This window comes from Bubalus bubalis, chromosome 3 (assembly GCF_019923935.1).
Source record: "Bubalus bubalis isolate 160015118507 breed Murrah chromosome 3, NDDB_SH_1, whole genome shotgun sequence".
Taxonomy (NCBI): Eukaryota; Metazoa; Chordata; class Mammalia; order Artiodactyla; family Bovidae; genus Bubalus; species Bubalus bubalis.
The window spans coordinates 13,393,236-13,411,866 of NC_059159.1; the positions used below are offsets into that span (position 1 = coordinate 13,393,236).

Consider the following 18,631-nt stretch of genomic DNA (forward strand, 5'->3'; position numbering starts at 1 on the left):
GCTTGCATTTGATGGCTGAACAGAAAAGGTTTTGAAGAAAAAAGGAAACATGTGGATCAAAGCTGTGAGATAGAAACCCTCTGTTTCAAAAGTATTCCCAAACATGAAGATGAAGAGGCTTAACTTCTGTATAAACAGCCAGGCCCCGGCCCCACACTGCTGTGTCATGAACAGCTGCTGGCGGTGGAGGGTCAGCCTAGCACAGCCCAGCCCACGCTGAGAGACACACTTCTAGCCGGACCGAGGGCAGGAGAACATGGCCTTTCTGGGACATGAGCTGACTCACGCTATTTCCACAGTGAACACCTGAGCCCCCTTCCCAAACCACGCCTCCCACTCTGCCTCTGAGGAAGGCTGAACCACACTGGGTGGGGTCTCACAGGGAGCAGGGCTGGGAGGACATGAAATGAAGCTGGAGCTTCAGAGGCTGGCTGTTCTTGGAGGCTTCAATCAATGCGAGTGTTGGTCTACAAAGAATGAAAGGATATTTTGTTTGCCTTGTGAAAGTGAAAAGTGAAAGTCGGACATTCAGTCGTGTCCCACTCTTTGTGACCCCCATGGACTGTAGCCCGCCAGGCTCCTCTGTCCATGGGGTTTCCCAGGCAAGAATACTGGAATGGGGTTGCCACTTCCTTCTCCAGGGGATCTCCCTGACCCAGGGATTGAACCCAGGTCTCCTACATTGCAGGCAGATTCTTTACCATCTGAGCTACCAGGGAAGTCCTTTGTTTGCGTTAACACTTTTTAAAAGAATGCTGGCCTGGGCCACAGGGCAGACAAAGGCAACCCATAAACAGAGGCGCCTGCGGCAGGGCGCCGAGCTCCTCTCCTGAGCTGCCTGCCCTGCCTTCATGCCAGGCCGCTGTGGACACCACGCCAGCACAGGGTCCGTACACAGTCAGTGCTCAGTATGCACAGGCTGAACGAACACAAAGAGTGGGAGACTGAGAAAACGCTTCAAGAAATAATGGTCAAAAATTTTTCCAAATTTGATGTAGGCTATAAAACCACAGATTCCAGAAATTCAACAAAGCCTCATTAGAGTCAACCTTTAAAAAAAAAAAAAAAAAACAGGTTTGTACATCATAATCAAAGTGCTAAAAACTAATATTAAAGAAAAAATCTTAAAAGCAGTCAAGAGAAAAACACCCATTACACAGAGAGACATAAGGAAGGCAGCAGACTTCTTGGCAGAAGCTGTGGAAACCAGACAAGGGGGAGGGATCTTTTTAAAAAAATATTTTATTTGTGTTTATTTGGCTAAGCCTCGTCTTAGATGTGGCATGCATAATCTTCAATCTTCATTGCGTCATGCAGGATCTGTTTTTAAGTTGCAACATGCGAACTCTTAGCTGTGGCATGCGGGATCTAGTTCCCTGACCAGGGCTCAAAACCAGGCCCCCTGCATTGGGAGCACAGAGTCTTAGCCACTGGACCACCAGGGAAGGGCCAGGGAGAGGCATCTTTAAAGAAAGAAAGGACTTCAACCTAGAATTCATTAGCCAGCTGCTATAGCTTTCAAAAATTAAAGCAAAAGAGACTTTTTCAGAAAAACAAAAGCCAAAATAATTCATCACAAGAAGAGTTAAATTACCAAAAGAGACGAAGGAAGCTCTTTGGGGAAAAGAAGACGATCTGACTGATAACAAGGAATGGTAAGTGGCAGTTATGGTAAACGTGTGTAAAAGCAGAAGACATTTTGCCATGTGTAACCTCTTTATAAGACAGTTGATTTTGGTAAAAAGAAAAACAAATAGCATGGGGTTTACAGCATAAACTGTGTGATGGGATGTGATTCTGTGATCTTATGCTCCACGTGAGATTCTGCCATCTATCTGCGGTAGAGTGTGAGGGGTAAGGTACACACTGCACATGGCCCGAAGCCGACCACTGAAAACAAGCGAAACAGAGAGGCGTAGCGGATAGAGCAACAGCACAGGTAAAGTGGGATCCCAGGGCAAACACGGAAAGGGGGAACCAGGAGGAGAGAGGCTCGAGGCAAAACACAAACCAGAAGATGAAGACCAATTACATGAAGTACAGAAGGAACATAGTAATAAAACGCAAAAGTCAGTAAAATAGAAGAAAAAGAAAAAGGGGGAAGGGACTGGCATGTGGCTGATTTAGGAAGGGGGCCATTGCAAGGTGGCTTGGCTTGTCTGTTGCTGGGATCAGTGCCCACATGCAAGCTCTTACTGAGGAACTGAATTTTTTAATTTATCTTTACAAATTAATTATTTTTATTTATTTGGCTGAGCTGGGTCTTAGTTGTGGCTCATGGGATCTTTAGCTGCGTGTGGGATCTAGCTCCCCAACCAGGGATCAAACCTGGGTTCCCTGCATTGGGAGCATTGAGTTTTCACCACTGGACCATCAAAAAATTTAGTTTCTGGGACCATCTGAGAAGTCCCAGAAACTGAATTTTTTAAATTTCACTAACCTCAGTTCTTCATGGAAATGAGAACTGATACTGCAAACCCACATAACAAACCAGACAACAAGCTTGAATAGGAAGTTGTAAAATGAGCCCAGGACCTGCACCTTGAATTCTGAGAGGAAGGCAGCCCCCCTCCCCACCCACTGTCCTCACGGTGTGGCTGGAGGGCCCCTCCCGCAAGGCCTCTCAGAACCGCGGCCTGAGGATGAAAAGTAAGGGCTGGGGGTGGGGGGAAGGATAGAGCATAAAATTTTATTAACTACATTTATGAAATTAGTTCCTAATTTATGTTCATCAATAGTTTAAAGATGACTAAAATATAAACAAAAATTAGATTTCATTAAGAACTAATTGCCTTATGGATCCAATCCTCAAAATACTTAAAGTGGGTACATTTAGGAATGGGGGCAGTGCTTTACTATTTTAAGTTAGATGAACTATTTTCCTTATTTCATACTCCCAAACGCTTACTGTCATCAAAAATCTTTTCTGAATCATGACTTACAGATCAACGTGTAACAACCTGGGCAGCAACCACCACCAGGGAACAGGGCCATTCAAACGCCCCCCTAGCTCCCGAGAGGCTCACCCGTGCTTACTCATCAAGAGCGGGATGTATCAGGTATGACGGGGTGTGGGGCGGCCACGCTCCACGAAACCTACACACACAGACATGTGCTGTCCACGTGCGGCAGTTACATCAACACGGGGCAAATGCGGAAGAACACCGCTCCATCACTGTGATTTTTAACCCGAGAAACTTCTCCGGATGGTAGGAGGTGAGGTGTCCTCATCGCCTCTGCCTCTCAAATCTCCCGGGCACTGGACCAGGTCCATCTTCAGCAGGGCTCTTGTAGCCTCCCCACAGCCCCCCAGTCACCCTCTCCCCCTCCCAACTCACCCCACCTCCCAAATACCAAGAGATGGGTGCCTGGTCTGCAACACGCCCCCTCCCCAGGCTCCATCAGGGCCAGCCATGGACACAGAGGCCCCCAAGCCCACCTGCAAACCCATCCCCAGGCGCTGCAGGCCAGAGGGCTCCCCAGCCAGTCTCTCGTGCTGTGAGGCAGAGCTGGACCATGGGGTCTGGCCACCAGACTCCGTCCTGTGTGACTAAGTGAAGCCCCCATCTGCACCCACTTCTTCCAGCCTCTGCTGGGTACACAGATGGTGCCCACTGTGTGCGAGGTGCAGTGAGGACCGAGCCAGAGTGAGGCGGCGCCTACTGGGCTCTAGGTGCTGACAGCAGACCCACCCGCCTCCCAGCCTCGTGCAGCGTGAGCTCCTTCCCAGCCCCTTCAAACAGCTGTGCCCTCTCTGCTGCGCCGGCACCGCTCCCGGGCACACACTCAGCCTGACCAAGTCAGTGCCTCTCTGTGGACAGAGGTCACAGTGGCCACACCCACAGGGCAGGAAGAGGCTGCACTGCGCAGAGGGGAGATGACTGCCCTGGTGTCACCTGAAGATGGAGACTGGCCCACAGTGCCTGCCTCCCGCCTCATGTTCCCACCAGGCCGGGTGGGCAAAGGCCAGGTCACCGAGGACTCCTCCCGAGCCCCCTGGAGACTCACATACGGGATGTAGGGAAGTCCTGCCATCGCCCTGTCCAAGAGCACAGGGAAGGACCTGCCCACGAGTGCTGGAAAAGCTCTGGGCCGCCCTGAACCTCTGCAGGGTGCTCCCTGCCTCCTCCGCACCTTCACCCTCAGTGCCTCCATGTTCCTGAGAATGCAGAGCTCCCACCTCCGCCCATCACAGGCGACCCTCAGGGAGGGGCCCGGAGCAAACACAGCGGCTTCCCTGACCCCACCCAACTCCTGTCCCAGAGCGGACCCCCGCTCCACAATGCTCAGTAGGTGGGTGGGGAAACGCCTGTTATACCATCTCGGAAGTTTTGCAGAGAATATGCAGCTGCACAATTTATGGGAGCTGCCACCCTCATAATCAAATGGCTTTCTTGTAAATGGGCTTAAAGAAGTAATGACCAAGGACAAACATATACTTAGCATTCATTTCATTCTTTCCAAACAAACTATATGATATAATCAACAAAACCACCAACTGGCAACTGCAAATCAAGATTTTTGTAGGTCATGACTTTCATAAAACCCAGCTCTGCAGTAACAACCCTTCTCAAGCTGGTTTTGTCTGGTGCAGCAGGGCTGCTCTGAATCCCTGGTCTCACTGCAGACCTGTGATGCGGGAGGAAGCACAGCTGCACCACTGCTGGGAGAAAAGCTTCTCCTTTGTTGGAAGAGTATCCAGTGCACTTAACACAAGCTTAGCGAGAAAAGCCTAACCTCGAACCTCGAACAAGACAATGTGTTTAAATTAAGATTAAGATAAACTGGAAGATTAAGATAAGCTTTACTGTATTGCACACAGTAAAGACTCCGCCTGCAATGTGGGAGACCTGGGTTTGATCCCTGGGTTGGGAAGATCCCCTGGAGAAGGGAAAGGTATTCTAGCCTGGAGAATGCCATGGACTGTATAGTCCATGGGGTCACAAAGAGTTGGACACAACTGAGTGACTTTCACCTTCACAAGATAAACTGACACGGCCTCTATTTTCCCCAAATTCCTTATATATGCCTAGATTTCAAGGTCTTTGAACTTACATGTCGTTGTTCGGTTGCTCGTTTGTGTTCAACTCTTTGGGACCCCATGGCCTGCAGCATGCTAGGATTCCCGGTCCTTCACCATCTCCTGGACCTTGCTCAAATTCATGTCCATTGAGTCAGTGATGTCATCCAACCATCTCATCCTCTGTTGCCCCCTTCTCCTCCTGCCTTTAATCCTTCCCAGCATCAGGGTCTTTTCCAATGAGTCAGCTGGTGGCCAAAGTATTGGAGCTTCAGCTTCAGCATCAGTCCTTCCAATGAATATTCAGTGTTGATTTCTTTTACGATGAACTGGTTTGATCTCCTTGCAGTCCAAGGGACTCGCAGGAGTCTTTTCCAAGACCACAATTTGAAAGCATCAATTCTTTGATGCTTAGCCTTCTTTATGGTCCAACTCTCACATCAATACATGACTACTGGAAAGACCATAGCTTTGACTATGCAGACCTTTGTTGGTAGTGATGTCTCTGCTTTTTAATATGCTGTCTAGGTTTGTCATAGCTTTTCTTCCAAGGAATAAGCATCTTTTAACTTCATGGTTGCAGTCACTGTAGTGATTTTGGAGCCTGGGAAAATTTAAAATCTGTCACTGTTTCTAACTTCTCTATCTATTTGCCATAAATTGATGGGACCAGATGCCATGATCTTAGTTTTTTGAATGTTGAGTTTTAAGCCAGCTTTTTCACTTTCTTCTTTCACCCTCATCAAAAGGCTTTTTAGTTCCTCTTTGCTTTCTGTCATTAGAATGGTATCACTGCATATCTGAGGTTGTTGATATTTTTCCTGGCAATCTTGATTCTGGCTTGTGATTCATTCAGCCCGGCATTTCACATGATGTACTCTGCATATAAGTTAAATAAGCAGGGTGACAGTATACAGCCTTAATGTACTCCTTTCCCAATTTTGAACCAGTCCATTGTTCCATGTCTGGTTCTAACTGTTGCTTCTTGACCTGTATATAGGTTTCTCAGGAGGCAGGTAAAGTGGTCTGGTATTCTCATCTCTAAGAATTTCCCACAGTTTGTTGTGATCCACAAAGTCAAAGGCTTTAGTGTAGTCAATGATGCAAAAGTAGATGTTTTCTGGAATTTCCTTGCTTTTTCTATTATCCAACGGATGTGGGCAATTTGATCTTTGGTTCCTCTGTCTTTTCTAAACCCAGCTTTTACCTCTGGAAGTTCTCAGTTCACGTACTGTTGAAGACTAGCGTGAGGGATTTTGAGCCTTACCTTGCTAGCATGTGAAATGAGCGCAAATATACAGTAGCTTGAACTTCTTTGGCATTCCCTTTCTTTGGGATTGGAATGAAAACTGATCTTTTCCAGTGAGAACCGCCAAAAGTAACTTCACATGTGAGCCAATCACAAAAAAGTGGGGGGAATAATATATCTAAAAGTATCTCACTCTCTACAATGTCAACACTGGTTACAAAATTCTTCACACAAAATTCTTTCAATGCAAAATATGTTCTCAGTGTTTGGAAACTGTGTGTCATTTCCAGTTATGTGAAAATCACCTCTAATGTTTCCAGACCTGGACCAGTTCTCACCCGCCAGCTGAGGGAGAGGCCCCACCCATGAGGACGGACCTGCGATGCCAAGGGCGATGTACTCAGGATGCAGGATGTAAGGCTAGGAGGTGACACCGATCATGTGAGGCAGCTGGACATAGGACACAGGTGACACCAGGCCCACCATGCCCACAGGAGTAAGGGTCCATGGGTCAGTGATAACCTGGGCTCGTGCGCACACAGGCCCTACCAGCGACCACTTCCGGGTTCCTGAAGGTGCAACCAGAGAGCGCAGGCTCAGTGCCTGGCCGAGCCCTCACACGGGTTCCCCGGAATGTGATTAGGGGCGCGTGTAAGAGAAGGGCCAGGTGAGTGGAAGTCGAACACCGTATCACATTCTGAGGAAAAGGCAGAGATTGGGCCATCCCGGAGGCTTGAAGGATGGGGGTGCTGGTCCCACACACCCCTGCAGAAGCACTTGTCTCGCTCACACGCTGCATCAGCAAGTCAGCACTAGGGACCCTCTCTGCTGTCTTCACATCTTTCAGTGTTCTGCATGCTGGACATTCCCGCAATGGCCACCCTGTTGAGGACATCTGTGGCACCTGGTGAGCAAGACTTTCGGGTCCAGAGGTCTGGGCACCACGTCTCCCTTTCTGAGGTGAGGGTCCACGCAGAGAGAGGCACAGGACTGGGCAGGTCTCCCTGGTCCTCTTGGGGTCCTGTTTACCCCGACCCTCGTTGAGAGTGGGGTCTGGAGAAGCACAGGCCTGCTGTCTGGCCCTCAGGCTGCAGAGCCCTGCAGGAAGTTGGTGGTGGTCAACAACATGGAGACCGGCAGCCCCAACGGGCCTGTCACAGCACAAACCCCAGAACCCTGTGACACAGAGCTGTGGGCCATTCAACGTGATGTGGCCGGGGCACATGGTCACACTGCCCACCAGCAGCTGGGCACTCTCAGACCACACTGAAGCATGAGGTTGAGTGGCTCTATAGCTATGCAGACGAGGGTGGAGGTCCCAGGTCACCCACCTGTGGCTCCAACCTCTCCCTCAGCTGTACCCACAGCATCATGGGGGTCCCCTAGGACCCACGGATAGAGCAGGTCTGCAGGCAAGCTAGTATCATACGCTGGCACAACCCAAAAAGGGACTGATACTGCAGCCTGGTCCCATTCGGACAGTTCCAAGGCCCCGGAAGCCTGGAATGTCCACCTGTGGGAAGCGGGGAGGTGGCTAGGGCAAGGACACATACAAACCCACAGGCCCTGGTCAGCATGCAGGGGAGTTTTCTGGGAAGAGCAGACCTCTGAGACACTGCAGATGGACCTGGGAGCACTGGGAGCAGCTTCTGGTAGGCAGTGCTGGCTGCTGGGCCAGAGTAGAGGACGTGGGTTCCTTTCTAAAGGCTGCTCTAGCTACCGCCACCCCTGACCTCCTGGTCACAGAACAGACTCTGGGCCACGAGGAACCGGCCCAAGGATTCTAGCAGCCCTGGTGAGTTGGCGACACCAGCCCCCAGGCCACGCACTGGTTCCCTTGATGCTACCTTGGCCGAAGGGCCATTTGTCAATAAAGGAGCAGCTGGGCACTTTTGAGCCTCCCTCAAGTCCAGCCTTCTGGAAACGTTCAGCCTGAGAAGCAGTGGCGTGGACTCTCAAGACATAGCTGACAGCTGTTTTTATCTTCTTACAGGCATATTTCAAGGACATGTTTATATTAAAAATGTTTAAATGTAAGCAATATAAGTGCAATCACAATTTAGGGAATAAGAATCCTCAACATCAAACTTAAGGTTGTGAAAATCACTTATTCCATGAAAAGACAACAAAAGCTCTCAGGAGGAGCGTGCAGGTGTGTTCACAGGACAGCCAAGTCCTAGAGTCCTAGTCACGTGTGTGGGGCTAGGCCGTCAGACACAGCACGAGGGGTACATCTCTTTGTTGTTGTTGCTGTTCAGTCACTCAGGGGTGTCTGACTCTTTGCGAAGCAATGGCCTGCAGCACGCCAGGCTTCCCTGTCCTTCACCATCTCCTGGACCTCACTCAAACTCATGTCCATTGAGTTGGTGATGCCATCCAACCATCTTGTCCCCTGTCATCCCCTTCTCCTCCTGCCTTCTAATCCTTCCCAGCATCAGGGTTTTTTCCAGTGAGTCACCTCTTCGCATCAGGTGGCCAAAGTATTGGAGCTTCAGCTTCAGGATCAGTCCTTCCAATGAATATTTAGGGTTGATTTCCTTTAGGATTGACTGGTTTGATCTCCTTGCAGTCCAAGGGACTCTCAAGAGTCTTCTCCAGCACTACAGTCCAAAAGCATCAATTCTTTGGTTCTCAGCCTTCTTTATGGCCCAACTCTCACATCTATATATGACTACTGGAAAAACCATAGCTTTGACTATACAGATCTTTGTTTCTTAGAAGGAGAAAATCAGCAGATTAAATTCAGAGCTTAAATTAGGGGCTATTGGAAGAGAAAGAATTCATCCTGGATGAAGAAAAATCCTTCAAACTCCTTGAGAAACCATCTGAAGGAAGTGTGTTTTTGAACCTTTGTCTTAACTCAGTACACATTTCATGGGGTGCACGCTCTGAGCCCTGAGCCCTGTCCCAGGAACCGGCTCTCTCCTTCATGAAGGCCAAGTGGCAACAGTCAGACCTCAAATATAGAACCTGCATAGAAATGCATAGCGTCAGGCCTCACAGACAACAGGGATCAGATCTCAGGGGCTCGTGCACTCACGACCTGGAGACACTTTGGTGTGTGGACACAGCACAGGGACAGAGGTGAGCAAAACCCAGGGCTGTTCCTCAGCAGCCAGGCACATGCACCCTAAGGCAGTCCTGGACCTTCTCCTTCCCACTTTCAAAACCAGGGATTCAAAGCTGTTTTTACTAAAACTTCAAGATAGACATCTGAGCAGTGCCCTGTGGTCAGACACCAGGTCTGGGCCACCCTGGACCCTGAGCTTCAAGGGGGCAAGTGACCCACGGGCCTGAGATGTCCTTCCAAGTTTAAGTGGGTGGGAGATGCTCCCATACACGGGGCTCCTGCGGGAGGACGTGAGCCTCCCTGCCCTGGAGGACGGGTCCTGGGGAGCCTCACTCATGGGGGCCAATGAGGAAGCCATTCTAAAGATGAGAGTGTAGTCTGAGGTTATGCAGATAATAAGATTTTTTTAACTGATACACCCTACAGCTCTCAATCTGTTTTCATGTCCAAGATACACAGCTTCTAAAAATGCTGATAAAACTAAACCAAACCAAAAAATAAATTTAAAAATCCTTTGGACCCATTTGAAAGTAACAAGTGCTACTCAAAACAAGAAGCACATTTTTCTTGAAAGGAAAACACCAGCGAGCGTGTGGCCACCCCGGGCACACTGGGCACACCCGCAAGTGTGCGGCCACACTGGGCATACCCGCTAGTGTGTGGCCACCAGGCACAACCGCGAGCGTGTGGCCACACCGGGCACACCGGGCACAGCCGCGAGCATGTGGCCACCCCGGGCACACGTCTTTCTCCGAGGGCCAGTCTGGCTACAAACTGACTCTCTCAGTTCTAAGGAAGGCCCTTAATCTAAAAAACCTGTAATGGCATTTCTACCAAAAGTTGTAGAGACATGCACAAACATCCATACTCACACTTTTCGGATGTTGCAAAGCGGCTTCGTGTTGCAGCCTCACTCTCTGAGGCATCATCACGTCATCCTGCAGGAGAGAACACACTTGAAGCTCCAGGAAGCAACTCTGACAAACAAGCAAGCAGACAGACAGCCTGACGGCAAAGCAGCAAAAACCACTACAGTACTGTAAAGTAATTAGCCTCCAATTGAAATAAAGAAAAAAGAAAAAAAAAGAGTTGTGCACGTGGGGAAGGCAGTTTAAAAGGGGGGGATGTATGTATACCTATGGCCGATTCATGTTGATGTATGGCAGAAACCCACACAATACTGTAAAGCAATTATCCTTCAATTAAAAATAGATAAATTAAAAAAAAAAAGAAAACTCCAGGAAGCAACTCTGACAAACAAGCAAGAAGACAGACAGCCTGACAGCAAAGCAGGCAGGAGACCAGAACGGGCAGTGCAGCCACTGCCCAGTGGCCCAGGACCCCATCAGTCACCCGGGAAACTCAGCTGCCCAGGAGGCAGTGGAGCATGAGTGAGAAGCTGGACAATTCCAGTAAGAACCACACAGCTGGGAGGAATGGGTCTGAGGAAGACAGTGGGGCGTGTCCAGCAAGATGGAGACTCTGATCCCCGAGAGCCAGTAACTTAATTTACCCCGTGGGCAGGAAAAGGCTTACACATACGCACCAAAGAGATGTAGAGAAATGTTCACCACAGTGTTGTTCAAAATGGGGAACAGCTTGATGTTCACAGAGACCAGCAAAGGTAAGCAAATTGTGTGCATCTCTACAGTCAGATACCATTGCGGTCTGAGAGTGAATGACAGCTACACGCACACAAGTGAATCTCACAGATACAGCTGAGGGAAAGAGGCAAGGCAGCAGGATATATGTAGTATTACTCCATTTATTTAACATTCAAAATCAAGCAAAATTAACCTGATTATTTAAGATACACACATACATATAATATGAACTACCATAAAGAAAGCAAGAAAATTAGAATCCCAAAGTCAGAATAGTGGTGATTTTGTAGGGAGGGGATCAGGGTATACCTCTTAAGTATTAGCAATGCAGTTACTTGCTGGGAGGTAAATACATGTGTATTTACTTACTAATTAATCTTTAAAGTGTACAGGTATGTTCTGTGTATTTTTCTATAGGTGTGTTTCATCTCACAATTTTAAAACTGCCTTAAATTGATAAAAATTCAAATATGGTACCAATATGCCTAATAGAAGACCTAAAAATAATGTCATTGGGAAGATATTTATCTTTAAACTGAGCAATGAGATAAACTAAAGACCTGCATTGTGTCTCTCATTTCTTCAACATGGCCACATGGGCTAACGTGCTAATCAAATGAACTGCAGATGAAGTAAGCTGAGAGGAAGCTTGTGGCTAATGTGGGGAGGAGGGGGAAGGAGGTGATAAAAGAGGAGCAGGGAGGGGGGAGGAGGAGGGAGAGGACGGGGAGAAGAAGGCGATTGGCAGGGCAGGGGCCCCTCCAAGCGCAGCGGCGCCCTCAGCAGGCAGGAACAGAAATGCAGGGAGGAAGCAGTCAGAACAGGAGTGGAGGAGTTGTCTATTCCAGGCCCGAATCCTTCCCGGGCTCCCATCAGGACCATGCCTGTGGGCATGTGCGTGGTCAACCACAGCTGGGAATCTTAAAAAGGAAAACCAGGGGGGCTTCCCTGGCTGCTCAGACAGTAAAAAGGAAAACTGAAGTGGTGGTTGGGGTAGCGGGTAGGGGGTGGGGTGTGCGATGTGAGGAGAATAAAAAGAAGTTATGCTAGAGCTCAGCCTATTTCTCTCCCACAAAGGGTACAGCAAGGCAGCAGGGCAGAGACAAAAGAGGGAAATTTCCCTGAAAGGGAAGGTCTATTGATCAAATTCCTGAAAAGTGACCCCGTGTCTGGTGGCCTCATGCTGAATCCTAGAAATTCTGAGGGTTTCCTAAACCAGCCCCGACTCCTGGTTACAAGTGGGAAGGGGCACACAGGTCAGCACAGGACTAGGTGAGGAGTGTTTCAAAGTGAAAGTGGGGAGGGCTGAGGAAGCCACAGTCAGGGTCAGGGTCAGGGTCAGGGCTGGCCTCTGCCCACGGCATGACCTCCCCTGGGACCTTGTGCAGTAGCAGCACCATACACGCAAGCCCCACTTCCTCCAAACTCAGGTGAGAACCCCGGGAACACCACCACAAGCCTCTGGCCTCTAGTTCCCATACATCCTCAATGACACCAAGACATCCACGGCAATGGTATCGTGTGTGAACCAGCTCAGCTGTTGTATTTGGCTGGACCTCAACAATATTTGCCGAGTAAATGAAGTGTCTGTTCAGGGCGGAATTGTATTTTCAGTTCACCTCACCATTTACACAACACTCTTTTATTGTGTGTGTGCTATTTATCACCATCTTCTACAGCTGGAGGCAGAGCAGCTAGTATTATCCCCATTGTTTGCCAAGGAAACCAAGGTTTGGAATCTCTACAGAACCCATTCAAGATCTCATAGCAATTACATGTCAGGATTAAAATTTGAATGCAGGTCCAGTTTTACAGCTAAAGGATTTACACAAAAAGCAAAATTGCCCCCAAAGTCCTAGCTCTCAAGAACATTCTAATACAGTCTTCCATCACCTCTGCTGCTAGGTGTCTGAATAAAGTGAACATCTGCAAGTACAAGGAGAATACAGGAGACATTTAACACACCCCTGACCCCAAGCTGAGAAGGTCAAGGATGAACACAATGAGTAAACATTCAAGTCAAAAAGCGATAGCGTAGCAGGGTAACAGACCGTCTCAGCTGCACAGTGACTGCAGATTATAGATAAGCAACTTGCTCTCCCAAGACCATTTTGAAAGAGGAAAAACTTGCTGAAAGATGGGAGCATGAAAAGATCTTTATTATCTATGAAAAGTGATGTGATATTTTAATAACAAGCCCAGATGTGTTTCTGCTGTGATCCCACTGCCTTTCATTGATGTCCATCCCAGGGAGGGGCCCGCTCTGGTCGAGATCACTGTGCTCACAGCTGGTACCCAATACCAGGAGCTGGTTTTAATAAAAGTCAGCCGGTATCTGCAATGCAAACAGGAGGGGGCCTACAGGAAGGATATAAAAGGTCATCAAGCATGAACTACTAAAACCCAGAGTCTGCGTGTCCTGATCCCAAGGTGTATCTGGAGACAGATTTTCCCTACCACAGGAGGGAGGGTTCAAAACCTTCAGATTTATTTGCCGAAAGTGTGCAACATTCCACGATGATTACCAGGTAAGAAATGTTCTTGGCAGCCAAGGGGAAAGAATTTTAATGTATTATAAAAATAACACTAATTCAAGATGAAACACTGTTCCCTTTCTGACCATAAGAATGTTGGGTAGAGAAAAACTAATCTGGTCAAAGAATTTGAGTTAAAAGAAACCTGCATCTTTGAGTTCAGTAGCTTCTGAATAGAGGGTTGTTTGAGGGAGCAAGGCTGTGGACCCCCAGGGATGACCAACTCCCAGGATGGGTGAGGGGCAGGAGGAACCACTTGCAGATGAAGGAAATAACAGCCAAGAAGATCTGTGAAGATAGCAAGGTCGATGTTGTGGTTTCTGTAAAGTCTCCTTATGCTTGACTTTTGGACAAGATTTGAAGACACAGGTAGCAATTCCCTGGTCACACCTCAACCTCAGGACGCACACTTCACACAGAGGACCCTGAAGGACAGGGAAGAGAGCAGAGGAAGCCCCACCTGCACGCCGAGAGCTGATTTCCAAAGCACAGCATCAGGGACTCACACACGTGACCTACCTACATTTTCCCGAAGCCTGAGACACTGAGGGCAAGCGAGTCTGCTTGAGAGAAGCTGTCTTCTGTGATTTGCTACTTAGCCTGGGTAACTAAGTCATGGCAGGGCAGGACCCCCAGGCAGGTCAAAATGCCTCCACATCCACTTGCAGAAATGACAGGCTAATGGCACACAAACAATTCCCAAAGATAATGAAAGAGTCTTAAACAGAGAGTTACAAGGTAGTGGGGACTACTGGGCCCAAATCCCTGAGAATCATCAGCTGAGAGAGGAAGAAAGCCACCTCTGCCCGCAAGTCCTCACTGATCTACAAGAAAGAGCTAAACTCTGAGCCATGGTTCTGGTAACCCTGCGAGGCTGCAGGGAGTGGAGATGAGAGCCAGGGGTCTGCTCAAGACTGGGAGTGGGGGCGGGGCCTGCTATTCAACCCACAACAGTTCTGAGCTCAGGCCAAGGCAGGTTACCTCCTCAAAAGGTGAATGGGATATGTAGCCTAAAAGAGCCCAGAAGCCTCAAAACAGGATAACAAGGGTCCCAGGATAGTGGTTCTCCCAAGCACCTGGAAGAAGCAGAGGAAAATCTCTGAGGGAAAAAACTTTCATCCATGGCCTCAAATTAACTCCACAGAGAAGTATTCAAATACAATGACCAATACACAAAGACAACTGGACATGTAAGTAAAAACACACAAAAGAACAGATAATAAAAGACTTCCCAAGGCAACCATTAAGAAAATAATTTAAAAAGAGTTAAAAATCAATAATTTATTACAAATAGTACACTAGAAAATATCTATTTCATTTTTTTAAAAGGGAAGCAGTAAATAAAGAACAGAGGAACAAAAATAATATGAGTCATAGAAAATAGAAAAGAAAATAAATAGCAAAATGGCAGACATAAATCCAATTGTAAAAACCTTAAATATGTGAATAAATTCAAAACTCTAATCAAAAAGTTGTCAAACTGCAATAAAACACACACACACACACACACACACAAACAAGTTCTACCCATAAGCTATCTACAAGAGACAAAAATTCAGGTTCAAAGACACAAATAGATTAAAGTAAAAGAATGGGAAAAGATACACCAAGCAAACTATAACCAAAGGAGAGATGTAGTTTTACTAACATGAATCAGAACAGACTTTAAAACAAAGAACATTAAAAGAAACTGAGAGACATTAAACACTGACAGAATGGTCAATCCATCAGAAAGATCAACAAGTATAAACATGCATGTATCTAACAACAGCGGTACAGAAAGAAACAAAAATGAATGGTACTGAAGAGAAAAATAGACAATTCAACAACAAGAGTCGGAGACTTCAAGAACCCACCATCAAGAATGGACAGAACAGGCTCAAATGACTTCCACCATATGCAAAATAGATAGCCAACGGGAATTTGCTGTATGGCTCAGGAAACTCAAACAGGGGCTCTGCGTCAACCTAGAAGGGTGGGATGGGGAGGGAGATGGGAGGGAGGTTCGAAAGGGAGGGGCTATATGTATACCTATGTCTGATTCATGTTGACGTTTGACAGAAAACAAAATTCCGTAAAGTAATTATCCTTCAATAAAAAAATAAATATATTAAAAAAAGAATGGACAGAATAACTTTGACAAAATAGTGCAGCTACAGATGATATGAGCACCACCAACCAACAACATCAACCAGCTGACTTCTCTCTATGGACACCCACCCAATAACATCAACTTGCTGACATCTACCTATTGAACTCCTACCCTATAACAACAGACTGTATACTACACCACAAAAAAGGGATTGTAAAATTTTAAAGATCAGATCCCCTGGAGAAGGGATAGGATACCCACTCCAGTATTCTTGGGCTTCCCTGGTGGCTCAGTTGGTAAGGAACCCGCCTGCAATAAGGGAGACCTGGGTTTGACCCCTGGGTTGGGAAGATCCCCTGGAGGAGGGCATGGCAACCCACTCCAGTATTCTTGCCTGGAGAATCCCATGGACAGAGGAACCTGGTGGGCTGCAGTCCACAGGATTGCAAAGAGTCAGAAATGACTGAGCGACTAGCCACAGCACACAAAAGCATATAAAGGGTGTTCTCTGACCACACAAAATTGTTAGAATTCAAAAATAGGATTTGGGGAAATCTACCACCAATATATGGATATATACAATGTACTTCTAAATAGGCAATGGGTTAAAGAAGAAATCACAAAGGAAATTAGAAAATACTCTGAGGTATTTGAATGAAAATGAAAACAGGACACAATACAAAACAGCTATAGCAATTCTTGGAGAAAATTTTATAGCTGTTAATGTCTAAAGTAACAAAGAAAGATCTTAGGAACCAACCATACACACACACAAAGCAAACTCAACCAAAAGTAAGCAGAAGGAAGACAAAGATTATAGCAGGAATCAATGAAGCAGGAAAAAAAAAAAAGAAAAACAGAAAATCAATTAAAATAATGGTTGGTCTTTTGAAAACATCAACAAATGTATCAAACCTTTAGCTAGACTGGAGATGAACAAGCTTTTTCTGTAAAGGGTCAGATAGTAAATATTTTAGCTTTTCTGCCACACATGGGTTCTGTCAATATTCTTTTGTGTTGTTGTCTTGTTTTTACAACACTTTAAAAATATAAAGACCAGGATTTTAGCTCAGAGGCTATACAAAAACAGGCTGCCAGTGGGTTTGGCCTATGAGCTGCTGTCTGTAGACTCCTGAGCTAGACAGACCAAGAAAAACAGAAGACACAAATAACTGATTCAGGAGTGAAAAAATAAGACAGCAGCTCTGACTTCACCAAAGTTAAAAGGACTATGAGAGAGTACTCTAAGTAACTACATGCCAACAATTTAGACAATGTAAATGAAATGAACAAATTTCTAGAAAGATATGAATTACTAAAACTGACTGAAGAAATACAGAATTTGAATAGGTCTATAAGAAGTAAAAAAAAAAAAAAAAAAAAAAGAACTAGTAATTTGAAATCTCCACACAAAAAAGTCCAAACTCAGATGGTGAATTCTATAAACATTCAAAGAATAAAGAACATCCCACCTTTACAAAGTCTCCCAAAAAAATGAAGAGGAAACATCACTTCCCAGCTCATTCTTTTAGGCTCATATTACTTGATACTGAAGAAAATAACATCACAAGAAAAGTACAGAACAATATCCCACATGGATAGAGATTAAAAAGTCCTTGACAAAATATCAGCAACATATAAAAAGGATTATACACTATAATCAGGTGGGATTTATCCCAGAAATGCAAGGTTGCTTTACTATCTGAGAGCCAATTAATGTCACAGATCACATTGAAAGAAAAAAAAGAAGAATCACTGCATGATGATCTCAGTATGTGCATAGAGGCATTTCATAAAATCTAATGGTTATTCATGGACTTCCCTGATAGCTCAGTTGGTAAAGAATCTGCAATTCAGGAGACATCGGTTCGATTCCTGGGTCAGAAAGATCCGCTGGAGAAGGGATAGGCTACCCACTCCAGTATTCTTGGGCTTCCCTGGTGGCTCAGCTGGTAAAGAATCCGCCTGCAACGCGGGAGACCTGGGTTTGATCCCTGGGTTGGGAAGATCCCCTGGAGAAGGGAGCTACCCACTGCAGTATTCTGGCCTGGATTCCAGAATTCCATGGGGTCCCAGAGAGTCGGACATTACTTAGTGACTTCCACTTTCACTTTTCATTCATGATAAAAATTCTTGACAAAGTAGGAAGAAAGGAACTTTCTCAACCCAATAAAACTCACCTACAAAACCCCTGCAGCCACATTTTAATGGTGAGTGATGGAATGCTTTCCCTGAGGCTGGAAATAGGGAAGATGTCTGCTCCTGTGACTTCTGTCTGGTCAGTGCAATCAGGCAAGAAAGAGATATAAAAGGCATCCATATTGGAAAGAGAAAAATTGCCTCCATTTGCAGACAATAAGATTTTGTATTTAGAAAACCCTAAGAAATCAAAAACTACTAGATCTAAAAACTACTAGAATTAACAAACAAGTTCAAAAAACAAACAAACAAACAAGTTCAACAAGGTCACATAATATAAGATCAAGACACAAAAATCAATATTATTTCTATATATTGGCATTGAACAATCTGAAATAAAATTAAGAAAATAATACATTCACAATAGCATCAAAAGGACAAAATATTGAAGTATAAATTTAACAAAAGGAAGTATAAGATTTGTATGGTAAAAATTGCAAAACACTGCTGAAAGAAATTAAAGACCTAATAAGCAAACCAGACATCTCATGTCTATGGACTGGAAGACTCAATTCCTCAGCAAAGCAATTCTCCCCAAATTGACCTATAGACTCAATATAATTGAAATCTAAATCTCAACTTGCTTCCTTTGTAAAAATGACAAGATGACCCTAAAATTCATTTGGAAATATAAAAGATCCAGAATGGAAAAAATGTTGAGAAAGGAAGAAATATTATAGATGGAGGTCTTACAGTTTCTGACTTTTTAAAAAATTGGAATATAACTGCTTTACCACAATTGTGTTGTGTTAGCTTCTGCACATTTTCTGACTTTGAAACTCACTACTGGAAAGCTACAGTGGTGGCCTAAAGATACACACAGTGATCAGTAAAGCATAACTGAGAATAGAGAGATACCTTGG

At 45.9% G+C, this 18,631-nt stretch overlaps 1 protein-coding gene across 13 annotated transcripts in view; it reads right to left on the bottom strand.

Annotated features, from left to right (window-relative positions):
- The window catches only part of B3GNTL1 (UDP-GlcNAc:betaGal beta-1,3-N-acetylglucosaminyltransferase like 1), a 130,291-nt gene that overhangs the window by 76,843 nt on the left and 34,817 nt on the right, over positions 1-18,631 (bottom strand). For all 13 annotated transcript variants that reach the window (XM_044938750.1, XM_044938751.1, XM_044938752.1 and 10 more), the window contains exon 5: positions 10,212-10,277. In XM_044938750.1, coding sequence (XP_044794685.1) covers positions 10,212-10,277 — 66 coding nt within the window. The remainder of the gene's footprint in view (positions 1-10,211; positions 10,278-18,631) is intronic.